This window comes from Nicotiana sylvestris, chromosome 12 (assembly GCF_000393655.2).
Source record: "Nicotiana sylvestris chromosome 12, ASM39365v2, whole genome shotgun sequence".
In the NCBI taxonomy this organism is placed as follows: Eukaryota; Viridiplantae; Streptophyta; class Magnoliopsida; order Solanales; family Solanaceae; genus Nicotiana; species Nicotiana sylvestris.
In genome coordinates this window covers 94,712,305-94,728,217 of record NC_091068.1, presented here as the reverse complement: position 1 = coordinate 94,728,217, position 15,913 = coordinate 94,712,305, and the positions used below count along the sequence as shown (strand labels likewise).

Sequence of the window (15,913 nt, the reverse complement as noted above, 5' to 3'; positions counted from 1 at the left end):
CGCCAATCCCAATGGCAATGTCGTCCAAGACACCATTCCATACCAAGGCTATACCATGGGACTATACAGTCGTGGCAAGGAGTAAAGGCAAGGATAGGTTCGGGAAACTGTTGCCGCATAGGGTATGACAAGAACGGTTAGGATCTATACCCCAGAACATCTAGCTGAGTCAAGCAATCAGGCCTCCAATCTGTCGCCCATCATTGAGATAGGTCCAGACGATCTTTGGAGAAAGATACAGTCGAAGGAATACTCGATCATCGACTAGCTGAACAAAACATCGGCGCAGATCTCCATACTTGCTTTGCTACAAAATTCTGAGGCACACAAGAATGCTCTGTTAAAGGTGCTGAGTGAGGCATATGTACCAAACAACATCACCGGAGGAGAGATGACAAACATGGTAGGGCAGGTATTGGAAAGTCACAAGGTCACTTTTCATGAAGATGAGCTGCCACCAGAAGGGTTGAGTCACAACAAGGCATTGCACATCACTATGCAATGCGAGGACTACTTCATCACCAGGATCCCGATATACGGGGGTTCCAGTCTCAATATTTGTCCATTGGTAACACTCAAGAAGTTGGGTAAGGGACTGCATGAGATAAAGGATGGAGCCATCAATGTGAAAGCTTTCGACGGTTCCCAAAGGTCCACCATTGGGGAGATTAGTCTGTGTTTGCAAATGGGGCCTACTTGGTTCGACGTTGATTTCCAAGTGATAGACGTGCCGACATCTTACAATCTACTGTTGGGACGGCCATGGATTCATGCTGTAGGGGCTGTAGCATCAACACTACATCAGGCGGTAAAGTTTGAATGGAATCACCAGGAAGTGATCATTCACGACGACGGTAACAACCCTATATACAGTCGCCAGGCCATTCCATCGATCGAGGCGAGAAAGAAGCTGGGAGGAGAGACTTGCCATCACATCGAATGAGTAAATGCTGTTGACAAAGACAAATGGTGGGATAACAAGATCGAGAGCATACTGAATTGGAGTGGGTACGAACCTGGCAAAGGGCTCGGCAAGAACCTCCAAGGAATCACTAAGCCCATAAAGCTCAAGAAGCACGACACTACTTTTGGTCTGGGAAATGAGTAACTTGTGAGGAATTAAACCATTGGTCTCCACCATGGCGCGGTCCTTACTATCCGCTGGAGCAGCCAATACCACATTTGGAGCAGACTTTCCAACCGGTTGATGTTATCTTTGGGTCGGAAGAAGAGGAAGCACTGGCAGTTGTGAAAAACTTGTTCTTAGAGGACAATGACATGGATTATTGTGTTGTTCTCGAGGAGGAGGGGGAGGAAGGCCCTTCCATACAGACCGTAAGTAGAGGGGCACGCCTCAATAATTGGAGCATCAGGACAACCAGAGCCCGACGAGTCTCGGGGTAGCAAGGCTAAAACAAGCATCATGCACTATTTTTAATTACTAAATGATTTTCCTTTCACATTTTTAATTCCCGTAATAAGATCTCCAATGTTCAAAACAATTGTGCAATTTATCAAAGCATTTTTGACTTTCCTTATGAATCAACACTTATTACTATTATTTTCTCTCATTACTTTACTTATACAGCATTACTATTACCTATCTTGATGAACCAATGACTGTGATGTGCAACGAGACAACGCAACAAACATATATAGATTTAGAGAAAGATGATATACCAAAAGATATTGTTAAATAAGTCGAGAATTTCTAGAACAAGCCTAAGTCCAACCTAGACGAGACTGAGATTGTTAACCTGGGAGATGCAGAAAATGTCAAAGAGACACGAATTAGCATTCATTTGTTGCCATCGGAAAAGGAAGGGTACACAGAATTACTAAGAGAATATGAAGATATATTCGCCTGGTCGTATGATGATATGACTGGTATGAGTACATATATTGTGGCTCACAAACTGCCAATTCATCCAACGTGTCTACCAAAAAAGCAGAAGCTCAGAAAATTCAAACCTGATATGAGTTTGAAGATCAAGGAAGAAGTTACCAAGCATGTCAAAGCCAAGGTTCTCAGGGTAGTAGAGTACCCAACATAGTTAGCCAACATTGTGCCAGTACCAAAGAAGGACGGAAAGGTCAGAGTCTGTGTCGACTACCGGGATCTCAACCGGGCCAGTCCGAAAGATGACTTCCCCTTGCCAAGCATACACATCCTGATCGACAATTATGCCAAGCATGAATTGCAGTCATTTGTGGATTGTTTCGCTGGGTATCATCAGATCTGGATGGATGAAGAAGATGCCGAGAAAATGGCTTTCATTACGCCGTGGGGGATGTACTGTTACAAGATGATTCCGTTCGGCTTAAAGAATGTTGGGGCCACCTATATGAGGGCCATGACCACCATTTTCCACGATATGATACACAAGGAGATCGAAGTATATGTAGACGATATTATCATCAAGTCCAAGAAAGACACTAATCACATGGAAGATTTGAGGAAGTTCTTCAATAGACTGAGAAGGTACAACCAAAGACTGAAGCCTGCAAAGTGCGCATTTGGGGTTCATGCCAGAAAACTACTTGGGTTCATTGTAAGTCACCGAGGAATACAACTGGATCCATCAAAGGTCAAAGCTATTCAAGAGTTGCCACTGCCAAAGAACAAGAAGGACGTAATGCGTTTCTTGGGGAGACTTAACTATATCAGCCGGTTCATAGCACAATCTATAGTTATCTGTGAGCCAATCTTCAAGATGTTAAAGAAGGACGCCGCTACCAAATGGACTGATGATTGCCAAAGAGCTTTCGATAGAATAAAGGAATACTTGCCAACACCACCAGTCTTAGTCCCACCTGAGCCAGGTAGACCCTTATTACTCTACCTTACAGTATTGGATGGAGTGTTCAGTTGTGTTCTGGGGCAACATGATGAAATGGGGATGAAGGAGCAGGCCATCTATTACCTCAGTAAGAAGTTTCACCCCGTACGAGGCCCAGTATTCTCTGTTAGAGCGCACCTGCTGTGCTTTGACTTGGGTAGCTCAGAAATTGAGGCACTATTTCTGTGCCTATACTACATATCTCATATCAAGGATGGATCTCTTGAAGTACATCTTCCAGAAGTCCATGCCCACTAGCAAGTTAGCCAAGTGGCAAATCCTGTTGAGTGAATTTGACATTGTCTACGTAACTCAGAAGGCAATCAAGGGATAGGCATTAGCAGATCACCTTGCTGAAAACCCCGTGGACAGAGAATACGAACCCCTAAAAACGTATTTTCCTGACAAAAAGGTATTGTTCATAGGAGAGGACATTGCAGAATCCTATGATGGTTGGAGAATGTTTTTCGATGGAGCAGCAAATTTCAAAGGAGTTGGCATAGGAGCAATCCTAGTATCAGAAACTGGTCAGCATTATCCGGTGTCCGCCAAGCTCAGGTTTCCCTGCACCAACAATATGGCCGAGTATAAAGCCTGCATCTTAGGGCTCAAGATGACCATTCACTTGAACATCCAAGAGTTGCTAGTAATGGGGGATTCAGATTTGCTTATACATCAGGTCCGAGAAGAATGGACGACCAAGAACTCCAAGATACTCCCTTATCTGCATCATGTACAGGAACTGAGAAAGAGGTTCACAAAGACAGAGTTCCAGCATGTTCTCAGAGTCAAGAATGAGTTTGCCGATGCATTGGCCACCCTATCATCAATGATGCAACATCCAGACAAGAACTTCATTGATCCCATTCCGGTAAAGATCTATGATCAACCAGCTTACAGTGCTTATGTCAAAGAAGAAACAGATGGAAAGCCTTGGTTTCATGATATCAAGGAATATTTGGCGAAAAAAGAATACCCAGAATTTGCGAACACTAATCAGAAGCGCACATTTCGAAGGCTGTCTAACAATTTCTTTTACAGCGGAGGAATTCTGTATAGGAGGACTCCGGATTTGGGATTACTAAGGTGTGTCGACGCAAAGGAAGCATCCAGGCTACTAGAAGAAATTCATACTGGGACCTGCGGTCCACATATGAATGACTTTGTCTTAGCAAAGAAGATACTTCGAGCTGGTTACTTCTGGATGACTATGGAGACGGACTGCATCTACTATGTCCAGAAATGCCACCGCTGCTAGATACATGCAGACATGATAAGGGTACCTCCGAATAAGCTTAATGCAACAAGCTCACCATGGCCATTCGCCGCTTGGGGAATGGATGTTATTGGACCAATCGAGCCTGCCGCCTCTAACGGGCACAGGTTTATCCTAGGAGCAATCAACTATTTCACCAAATGGGTCGAAGCAGCATCTTACAGAGCCCTGACTAAGAAAGTCATGGCAGACTTTGTCCGCGACCGCATTATTTGTTCGGGATTCCAGAGTCGATCATTACTGACAACGGCTCCAACCTCAACAGTGACTTGATGAAAGCCATGTATGAAACCTTCAAGATTAGACACAAGAATTCCACAGCCTACAGACCTCAGATGAACGGAGTCCTCGAAGCCGACAATAAGAATATCAAGAAGATACTAAGGAAAATGATAGAGAAGCATAAGCAGTGTCATGAGAAGCTATCATTTGTTTTATTGGGATACCGCACCGCAGTCCGCACATCAACCGGAGCAACCCCCTATATGCTGGTATATGGTACAGAAGCCATCATTCCCGCCGAGGTGGAAATTCCCTCATTAAGAATCATACATGAAGCAAAGCTAGACGATGCAGAATGGGTAAAGAATCGTTACGAGCAGCTAGCTCTTATAGATGGAAAGAGAATGAATGCATTTTGCCATGGTCAGCTTTATCAGAACAGAATGTCTAGAGCCTTCAACAAAAGAGTCAAGCCGAGACGGTTCGCACCGGGGCAACTGGTGTTAAAGAAAATTTTCTCCCATCAAGATGTAGCCAAAGGGAAGTTCTCTCCCAACTAGCAGTGTCCATACATGGTTCACCGGGTTCTGATAGGAGGAGCCCTCATACTTGCAGAAATGGATGGAGAAGTTTGTCCAAAACCGATTAATTCAGATGCAGTCAAGCGTTACTATGTGTAATTTTCATGCTTTCCTCATCGATGTAATTGAACTACGCCTGACTTGATTCCCGTTTAAGAGGGGATACATAGGCAGCCCTATGGGTTCAGTCACAATTCAATAAAATTTCATTTCCCCCCGCAATTGGAAACTAGGGCAAAATTTTGAGGAGGACCCTCAAAATTCCGTTACAAGAGAGATTGCAATGTCTTGAACCACGCCACTGTCACCGGTTCATCTAAAAGTTGTTCTTGATTATACACTTATGTCATATTTTTTACAAAATCATGCATATTTATTTCTGAAATCACTTTGTTTAGCAACATTACCCCAATGATACGTACAATATTACCAGATCAAAGCCGATCAGGTCAAGCAGAGCCAGCAGGGATGCGAACTAACCTCCCCTTTTACAAAACTCACAATTTTTCTTTAGATGCAGGCACTTGAGTTGCAAAATCATCAAATATACTATACGCTCACTCACAAAGTTCAGGAATACAACTCTCTGAACCGTTGCACTTGCTCGCAACTGCTATCCGCACACAACAGTATCCCCAACAAGCATAATATCCCCAACAATCACGATCTCGCAATCCGCTATCAGCTAAGAAAACTCTATTGCCATTTGCCCTTTTTACTTCCTGCATAAGGCTACCATTCTGCCTTCCGAGACTAAGCACTGTCTCCATCTACATTTTCTTGCATTGCATAAGGCTACCATTCCGCCTTCCGAGACTAAGCACTGTCTCCATATGCATTTGTCGCATTGCATAAGGCTACCATTCTGCCTTCCGAGGTTAAGCTCTACCTCCATCTGCATTTTCTTGCATTGCATGACGCTACCATTCTACCTTCCGAGGTTAAGCTCTACCTCCATCTGCATGGCTGAAAGATCGCCACCTTATTCACATTTGCATTGGCTGAAAGATCGCCACCTTATTTACATTTACATGGCTGAAAGATCGCCACCTCTACATTTGCATGGCTGAAAGATCGCCACCTTACTTGCATTTACATGGCTGAAAGATCGCCACCTCTAAATTTGCATGGCTGAAAGATCGCCACCTTATTTACATTTGCATGGCTGAAAGATCGCCACCTTATTTACATTTGCATGATTGAAAGATCGCTACCTCTACATTTGCATGGCTGAAAGATCGCCACCCTATTTACATTCTCATTGGCTGAAAGATCGCCACCTCTACATTTGCATGGCTGAAAGATCGCCACCCATTGTATCTCATCGGCTGAAAGATCGCCACCTACTGCATCTAATGGGTTGAAAGATCGCCAAATCATCCAAAGGCATCATTGTTGGGAGGCACCATTTTCATATCCCGAGAACACCATATCATGGCCTGAGGATCCCTTTTTAATCTTTTGCATATTATTATTCAAAGGCATCATGGTTCGGAGGCATCATTCTCACAGCCCGAGAGCATCATTTCATGGCATGCGAATCCTTTATTATAAGCTTCATGGCCCAGGACATCATGGTCTAGGGACGTCATCCTAACCGTCCAAAGACAACATTCATGGTCCGACGGGAACTTGTATCATGTTTAAATTTACACACAATATATGCTTGTATTGCTTATTTGCAGGTAAACCGGCGAGCAATGGTTATCTCAGCAAGAGCAATCTCGCTCCAGTTCCCGCACCCCTATTAGACCTTAACCATTCATCCCGATCTAAATATTGCGTCCGTTCTTGAAAGTCTCCTCGAACCCTTTCGTTCGGTCAAAATTGACCATCATATCTTTACCCCACAACTCTTTCATCCTTCCCAGGTAAAAAGGGGCAGCTGTTGATACCCAAATTTTTCCTGTATATTTTCAATACGCAAAATACTCTCAAAATAGCATGTATATGCATATATAATTATGTCCCAAGGTTTCAATATTTTCTCTTATTTTTTTAAGATTTTTTTTAAATCAATTTATTGCCTTATTTTAGCAAGAAAAGCCCAATAATTATTCCCAAAATTGTCATTTTGGTAATTCACTTATCAGATTCTCATATTTATACTAAAATGTAGCTAACATAAATTTTGCATATTTTTACAAAATTTATTTAGTATTGTTTAAGCTAAAATTGCATATAATTGCAATATTAGTCTATTTCAAGATTTAATTGTGTTTATAATTATAAAATTGACTCCAGTATTTTTATTTTCATCATTATATGTTATTAATCATTTTAGTACCTTTAATTTACTCCCAGAAATTAATTTACTATTTTTTATATAATTTTAAAAGGAAAAAATTGGCTATTTAAATAATGGCCCAATTCGTTTCAATTTTAGCCTAAAATCTAACCTCAAATTGGACCCCAATTTTCAGCCCAATTTCAATTAAAACCCGACCCAGGCCCCAATTACCCCTACCCGACCCAAAACGTTATTAAATCCTGGCCGTTGATCTAAAAGATCAACGACCCTCACTCGTTCTTACCTTTTTTAATTCCAAACGACCCCCCAATACCCTCATTTCCTCACTCGTCTCTATCTCTCTACATCTTGTTCTCTCTAGAACCTTCCCCCTTTCACCTCCTCGCCGATGAGTTCCCTTCATCTTTTCCGGCCACCTTCTGGCCTGAACCCATGGTGGTTTCACCACCCACCAAGCCACCTATGGCTCATCACATAAGGTTACTGGAGCTTCATGACTCGACCACGAAGAGTTGGGTCCAGATCTCTGTTGATTCAAGTTCCACGACCATCTTCGGCCTGCTCCGGCGAGCCATGCCTGTTTCAAGCTTTGCCTCGACATCTCTTACTTAGATCCAAGCCTTTCTCATCGTTTGGGTTCCTCTGAAAACCCTAGCTTTTGAGGTTTTTCTGATCTCTTTTTTTTTCGATCTAGGGTTTTCTGAGTTATTTAGATGTTTCTCCGATTTTCTCTTTCTTTAGTGTATTTCTTCTTCTGTATTTTTTCTTTACTGTGTTCTTGTGTGTTTCTTATTAAGTTTCCTCTACTGTGTTCTGATTAGTTTTCTTCTACTATGTTTCGTATTAGTTTCTTCTACTATGTTTCTTCTACTAGGTTTCCTCTACTGTGTTCTGATTAGTTTTTCTTCTACTATGCTGTGTATTAGTTTCTTCTACTATGTTTTCTTTGAGTGCTTCTACTGTGTTTTTCATGTTACTATTCTACCATGTTTCTCATGAGTTTCTGTTGCTGAAGGAACATGTTAAAGGTTTCAGTTCTTTTCTGAGACCTTTGAACCTGTTTCGACCTAATTACTTGCCCTCTCATCTCTGCACTCGACTGATGGTAAAAACCCTACAATTTGGGGGGTTTTCTCAAGTTTGAAAACCACTGGCTATGTGATTTGCTTGAATTGGTTTTATCTCAAAAGAAACCCTAACTTTTTCAGACCTATTTCGAGTCTCTGAACTGAGTTTTGAAGTCCTTGTTTTTCATATGATTCTGACTTTTGCTAAACTCTTCTAAGGTCTTTTACACTGGATTTTTATATGCTACTTCTCCTTTACATTGCTAACCTTTGTGATAGCCATGCTCCTATAGTCTATTATCTACTGATTTTGCAATGACATGACATCTTCTCTCACCTTAACATGTTTGTATGCTCTTTATATATGCTAGACTTCCCCTCTAAAATGGCTTTCAAATCTTGATTAGTTTCAGACTTCCTTCTGTATAGGTTTGATTCATTTCTTTCCTTATTTGCTGATTTCCCTATGACTTGATTTATGTTACTTGACTTTCCTTAACTTTTCTGACTCGGTTCATTCATGGACTATTGATTACAAAATCGTTGATCCTTGATTTACTGGATACTAATTGATTTTTCGTAACTTATTTATGTAACCGTGTATTTAAAAATTCTGCCCTTAAGTAACTTTCTATTATTTACCCCTAATTGCATGCTTTGCACAAGATGTTTATTTGATTTCTTCCCTTAAATAATTTTCCCGTTTGAATCTGAGTTCCTTAATTAAAGGAAATCTTGTGTGAATGATTCTTAATTGATATTCAGTTCCTTAACTGTTTTCTTACCTTATTTCTGCTTGTTTTTCACACTATAAATACACGATTCTTTCATTGACATAGATAATCAATCACTCATAGTTTTCTTCTGAAACTACACTTACACGCAATAGTATTCTCTCTTATTTGCTTGCATTGTGGCTTGTTTACAAGACCTACTCCTTTTCTCTATTTGTTTCCTTGAAACTAGTATGTCCTGATTTAAGCTTTAGCACCACAACAATGTGTTTATTTATGCTTTTGTATCCATGTCTACTTACTGTTTCTGTATAGTTTAACACTTAAATTAGTATGCTGATTCCTTTCTACCTGTTTCTGTTATGAATCCCAAACCCCTGCCCCCTATGTGTTGAGCTACGGTTTAAGGCATGACAATATGCAAATTATTGTCCATGAATTAAATTTGATCCTTTGGGATCCTAGCCTCTAAATAGTGTGTTCTAACAGGCTTATGGGTGTGCTAGCATTCTCCATTGCTGGGTATGCCCACAACCTTCCCTTGCCTCTTTACAATCTCCCCATTCCCCTGAACCCCTATGTGTACTTATTTGTAACTATTTCCCTTCCCCTTCCCCCTCTCAGAATTCTGTTCTCGCACTTGCACTCTCTCTTAGTCTTTAAGTTCTGCCCCCCTCTCGTAAGCCTTGCTTTGGGACCTTGAGTTCCCTCTGAACTTAGTCACTTGAGGGCTGGCCTTTCCACACTGCACTTGTCTTAATCTGGTAATACGTTTGGGTGTGAGCACTGCCCGGAGTACATTTTAGACTCTTAGGGAACTCTGACATACTCAAATGGGAGAAAGGCTTTGGATCATGAATCTCTTGGAGTTGGTTTACCTCATATTTCAGACATGAAGTCTGAATCAGGCTCTCCTTTGTTGTACTTTTAATTTCTAATGTATTCTTTTACTTTATTTTGTGTTGTAATAATTTTTTAATAAACATTTAGGGCTGATTAGTGAAAAGGGCGGGTAATTATATATGCAAAAAGGGTAGATACCATGTCTATAGGAATTTTGAATTCTGCATTCTCACATAGATACCACGTTTATAGGTTTTCAAATTCTGCACATTCAAATGCATATAGAAGCATGTCTATAGGGAATTCTGAATGTCCATTTTCATATAGAAATCATGATCATAGGTCTGCTACTCTCATCTAGAAATCATGCCTATAAGTCAATCTGAATTCTGCATATACATATAGAAAATATGCCTATAGGTCTTTCTGAATCATGTATATCCATTTTCTCATATAGAAATCATGTTCATAGGTCTTAAACAAATTTCTGCACCTAGATACCATGCTCATAGGACTTAAACATTCAATTGCACTTAGGTATCACGTCTTAAACAGAATTCAGCATCTAGATATCATGTTCATAGGTTTAAGACGAGTTTTATGCATTTTTATATTATGTCTACAAGGTTTTAAAAATCAGTAACGCCTAGAAAACATGCTTATAGGAATTTCTAATTGAATATGATTCGCCTCACTTAATGTTAGATATAAAAATCAGTAATAATTGATATTGTAAGTTGCAAAGCTTATAATCAATTTGTTTAAATTCTGCTTTTCTTTTAATAATCTGAGTCTCTCCCTTAGCAGTTTAACGAGTATGCATATATGGTTTCAAATAATTCATTTCGAGTTTTACTGCCTTTTGAATCATGCCTATAAGACTTTGTCCTAACCCTTAGGCAAGCCTTAGGATAAAAGCTGTAAACTGAATCTGTGCTATTAACTACAACCAGCAGGCAGGCCTGACTTGGGCTTCTTATCTGAATTATGTAATAAATCAGCCTGCCTCAACCTTGAGGGGTTGTTTGTGGTCGGATTTTGATATATTTGGTATGTATGAACTCGTACTCTGTGCCTCTACTTGTACTCTGTGCATCATGTTAGGGTAGAAATTCCTATCTAATTCTTGAATAGAACTATATACTTTCTAAGCTGGTTGTGTGTTTACTTTGGGACTACGGATCGGTATTCCGGTAGATTTCCCTGCACATTTATATTTGGGACTACGAGACAGCACCCGGTAGATGTCCTATACATCGAAGAGTCCCTCTCTATTCTCCCCTCTAGCTTTAGCTCTCATGTATTTACTTCTGTTTAGACATTCTAGAGTTAGAACACTTGTAGTTATTCAACAGTTTGTGATTTCATGAGATTTCGGGTTTTGGGAGTTGTTTAGTTTGAGAGTTTGTATTGTATATGTCGAGCGACATCTTAATCGTTTATTTATGTTTTATTCACAATTTTGGCTAGTTTTATCTTTTGTTTCCTTTTTCCGCAAATTGTTGGGCTTACCTAATCGTAGATACTAGGTGCCATCACGACAGTTCATAGAGGGTGAACTCGGGTCGTGATATGGAGATGACCAGGCACCCGCCCCCCCTGCTAGATCTACCAGAAGCCTGGGCCGGGTTAGAGGCCGAGGACGCCCACGTGGTACAACCAGAGCACCCGAGCGAGTTGCTATAGAAGAGCCACCAGTAGCTCCTGTCGGAGCGTAGGCACTTAAGACGCCTACTACTATTACACCATCTCTTTAGAAGACCCTTGCACAGTTCCTAAGCATGTTCGATACTCTAGCTCAGGCAAGGATGATTCCCTTTTCTCCATCCACATCTCAGGCCGGGGGAGGAGCATAGACTCCCGCCACCCGCACCCTAGAGCAGTGGGTTCAGGTTGATCAGATTCCAGAGGTTATACCGGTGCCATATGTAGCCCCAGTTCAGCCCGAGGGTAGGGCAACAGTTTTTGATTAGGAGTAGCATAGGCTCGAGAGGTATAAAAAGTACCACCCTCCTACTTTCAGTGGTCTAGCTTCAGAGGATGCTTAGGGATTTTTGGACGAGTGCCACCGTATCCTCCGCACTATGGGCATAGCAGAGTCTAGTGGGGTTTCTTTCACTGCGTTTCAGCTTAGAGGAGCAGCCTATAAGTGGTGGCGTGCTTATGAGTTGGACAGTATGGTTGAGGAAGCTTCACTTACATGGACTCAATTCTTGGATATGTTTTTGAGAGAGTATGTTCCTCAAAGCCTCAAAGTTGCATGTCGCACGAGTTTGAGTAGTTCGTGCCAGGGTGCTATGATTGTGTAAGAGTATGCAGTTCGTTTCAGTGACTTTGCTAGACATGCACCGACCTTGGTTTCTACAGTTCGAGAGAGGGTCCGTCGGTTTATCGACGGGCTCCATCCCAACATAAGGACTAGCATGGACGGCGAGTTGGGGATGGATATCTCATACTAGCAAGTTGTGAGTATTGCTAGGAGAGTGAAGGGCATGCTTGCTCGGAAAAGGGAGGAGAGAGAGGCCTAGAGGTTTCCGGAGTCTGGCCATTATTCTTGTGCTTGTGCCCCAGCTGTAGTTTGACATGGTAGGGGCTATGTGAGTTGCCTTATTCTTTTAGCTCTTCTAGTTGCCAATGGTATTCTTGCTCCTCCTAGGCCCCAGGAGCCTTATTATACACCCCCAGTATCTAGTGTGCCTCCTACACGAGGTGATTTTAGCGGTCAGTCCAGCAGACTTGGCCCGAGTCAGCCACAACAACAACATCCTCCCAGAGCTTTTTTTAAGTATGGCGACACTCACCATATGGTGAGGGATTGCCGTAGACTTAGGAGGGGTGAACCTCCACAGAATTCTCAGCCACAGCATGCTCTCCAGGGTTATCAAGCTATTATTAAAGTACTAGTTACCACTCCACCTACTCACCCAGCTCAAGGAATCGGTTCAATTTGATCCAGGCTCCACTTATTCCTATGTGTCATCTTATTTTGCCCCGTATTTGGGCATAGCCCGTGATTCTATGAGTTCTCCTGTTCACGTATCTACACCCGTGGGAGATTCTATTGTTGTTGACCATGTGTATCGATCGTGTTTGATTGTTATTAGTGGTTTTAAGACCAGAGTTGATTTATTATTGCTTAGTATGGTAGATTTTGATATTATCTTGGACATAGACTGGTTGTCGCCCCAATATGCTATTCTTGATTGTCACACCAAGATCGTGATACTGGCTATGCCAGGTTTACTGCGTTTAGAGTGGAGGGGTACCTTAGATTACACTCCCAACAGAGTTATTTCATTTCTTATAGCTCAATGAATAGTTGAGAAGGGGTGTGATGCGTATCTATCTTATGTGAGAGTTGTCAGTATTGATACCTCTACAGTTGAGTCAGCCCCAGTAGTGAGGGATTTCCCTAATATATTTCTAGCTGATCTTCTGAGCATGGCGCCCGACAGAGATATCGACTTTAGTATTGATTTGTTGCCGGGAACTCAGCCCATCTCTATTCCTCCATATCGTATGGTCCCTCTTGAGTTGAAGGAGTTAAAGGAATAGTTACAAGAATTGCTTGATAAGGGCTTCATTCGGCCCAGTGTGTCACTTTGGGGGTGCTCCTGTCTTGTTTGTGAAGAAAAAGGATGGTTCTATGCATATGTGCATGGATTATCGCTAGTTAAACAAAGTTATAATGAAGAACATGTATCCTTTGCCTCGTATTAATGACTTATTTGATCAGTTACAGGGCGCCAGAATGTTTTTCAAGATTGACTTGCGTTCAGGCTATCACTAGTTGTAAATTCGGGAGCCAGATATCCCGAAGACTGCTTTCAGGACTCGGTGTGGTCATTATGAGTTCCTTGTGATGTCATTTGGGCTGGCCAATTCCACAACAACATTTATGCATTTGATGCACCTTGTATTTTGGCCATATCTTGAATCATTCGTCATTGTCTTTATTGACGATATTCTGGTGTACTCCCAGAGTCGGGAGGATCATGAGCAGCACCTGAGGACTGTGCTTCAAACTTTGAGAGAGAAGAAATTATATGCAAAGTTCTCAAAATGTGGGTTCTGGTAAGATTCTGTGGCATTTTTGGGTCACATAGTGTCGAGTGAAGGGATCAAGGTGGATCCGACGAATGTGGAAGCAGTGTAGAGTTTCTTAGCTTGGCGGGGTACTAACGTCAATTTGTTGAGGGATTCTCATCTATTGCAGCACCTATGACTAGGCGGACCCTTAAGGTTGCTCTATTCAGGTGGACAAAAGAGTGTGAGGAGAGCTTTTAAAAGCTCAAGACTGGTTTGACTACAACCCTAGTATTGGTATCGCCTACATGTTTGGGGTCTTATACTGTTTATTGTGATACTTCGTGGATTGGTCTAGGCATGGTGTTGATGCACGACTATAGGGTAATTGCCTACGCGTCCAGACAACTGAAGGTGCATGAAAAGAACTATCCTTTCCATGACCTTGAGTTAGCAACTATTGTTCATGGCTTGAAGATATGGAGGCACTATTTGTATGGTGTCCCTTGTGAGATCTACACTAATCACCGGAGTTTACAACATCTGTTCAAGCAGAAGGATCTCAACTAGCATCAACGGAGGTGGTGAGAACTACTTAAAGATTATGGTATCACCATTTTGTACCATCTTAGGAAGGCCAATATGGTGGCCGATGCCTTGAGTCATAGGGCGGGGAGTTTGGGGAGCTTAGCATATTTGCCAGCAGTAGAGAGGCCATGGGCCAACCAGTTTTTTATATTGTATATTTATGAGTCAAGTCGAGTTTTGGCTTGTATGGTCTCCCTGTCTTCTCTTTAGGATCGTATTAGGGAGCGTCAGTGTGATGACCCCCATCTGCTCGTCATTAAAGACACAATTCAACAAAGTGATGCTAAGGAGGTCACTATTGGGGATGATGGTGCATTGACGGTGCATGTCAGACTCTGTGTGCCCAATATAGATGGATTGCGTGAGTTGATTCTCCATGAGGCTCATCATTCGCGGTACTCCATTCATCTAGGTGCCACGAAGATGTATCAAGACTTGAGGCAACATTATTGGTGGCGGAGAATGAAGAAGGACATAGTGGAATATGTAGTTCGGTATCTAAATTGCTAGCAGGTGAAGTATGAGCATTAGAGGCCAGGTAGATTACTTCAGAAGTTAGAGATTCCAGAGTGGAAATAAGAGCGGATCACTATGGATTTCGTTGTTGGACTCCCATGGACTTAGCAGAAGTTTGATGCAGTTTGGGTGATTATGGATGGGCTGACCAAGTCAGCTCATTTCATTCTTATGATGACTACCTATTCTTCTGAGCAGCTGGCTCAAGTTTATATCCGTGAGATTGTCATACTTCATGGTGTGCCGGTATATATCATCTCTAATCGGGGTACGCAGTTTACATCACGGTTCTAGAGGGTTGTACAACATGAGTTGGGTACTTGGGTGGAGTTGAGCATAGTATTTCACCCTCAGACGGATGGACAGTCTGAGCGCACTATTCAGATTCTAGAGGATATGTTCCGTGCATGTGTGATGCAGTTTAGATGTTCTTGGGATCAGTTCTTGCCCCTTGCAGAGTTTGCCTACAACAACAGTTATCAGTCCAGCATTTAGATGGCATCGAATGAGGCTCTATATGGTAGGCGGTGTCAGTCCCCAGTGGGTTGGTTCAGGTCGGGCGAGGCCAGATTATTGGGTACAGACATGGTTCAGGATGCCTTGGAGAAGGTTAAGGTGACTCAGGATAGACTTCGCACAGCCCAGTCCAGACAGATGAGTTATGTGGATAAGAAGGTTTGCGATGTTGCATTCATGGTTGGAGAGCGGGTCTTGCTCCAGGTTTTGCCTATGAAGGGCATTGTGAGGTTCAGAAAGAAGGGCAAGTTGAGCCCAAGGTTCATTGGTCCATTTAAGGTGTTGCAGCGAGTTGGGGAGGTTGCTTATGAGCTTGCCTTACCTCCCAATCTAGCAGGAGTTCATCCTGTATTCCATAATTCAATGCCCCGGAAGTATCACGGTGATCCGTCTCATATGTTGGATTTCAGCTCAGTCTAGTTGGAAAAGGATCTATCTTATGTTGAGGAGCCA

At 42.1% G+C, this 15,913-nt stretch overlaps 1 protein-coding gene across 1 annotated transcript; it reads left to right on the top strand.

Moving 5' to 3' along the window:
• Positions 1-2,444: 2,444 nt before the first annotated feature.
• On the top strand, positions 2,445-15,439 carry LOC138883397 (uncharacterized). Its single transcript, XM_070164080.1, has 6 exons — positions 2,445-2,633; positions 2,715-2,849; positions 3,580-3,926; positions 14,650-14,922; positions 15,143-15,260; positions 15,365-15,439. The coding sequence occupies exons 1-6, from the start codon at positions 2,445-2,447 to the stop codon at positions 15,437-15,439; spliced, it is 1,137 nt and encodes a 378-aa protein (XP_070020181.1).
• Positions 15,440-15,913: the final 474 nt, after the last annotated feature.

Bases quoted from the DNA above. Each gene is read 5' to 3' on its own strand.
- LOC138883397 (XM_070164080.1), top strand. From the start codon at position 2,445: ATGGAAGATTTGAGGAAGTTCTTCAATAGACTGAGAAGGTACAACCAA. The intron at 2,850-3,579 runs GTATTGGATGGA...CATCATGTACAG, and splicing joins CCTTATTACTCTACCTTACA to GAACTGAGAAAGAGGTTCAC. The intron at 15,261-15,364 runs GTACTTGGGTGG...TGTGTGATGCAG, and splicing joins GGTTGTACAACATGAGTTGG to TTTAGATGTTCTTGGGATCA.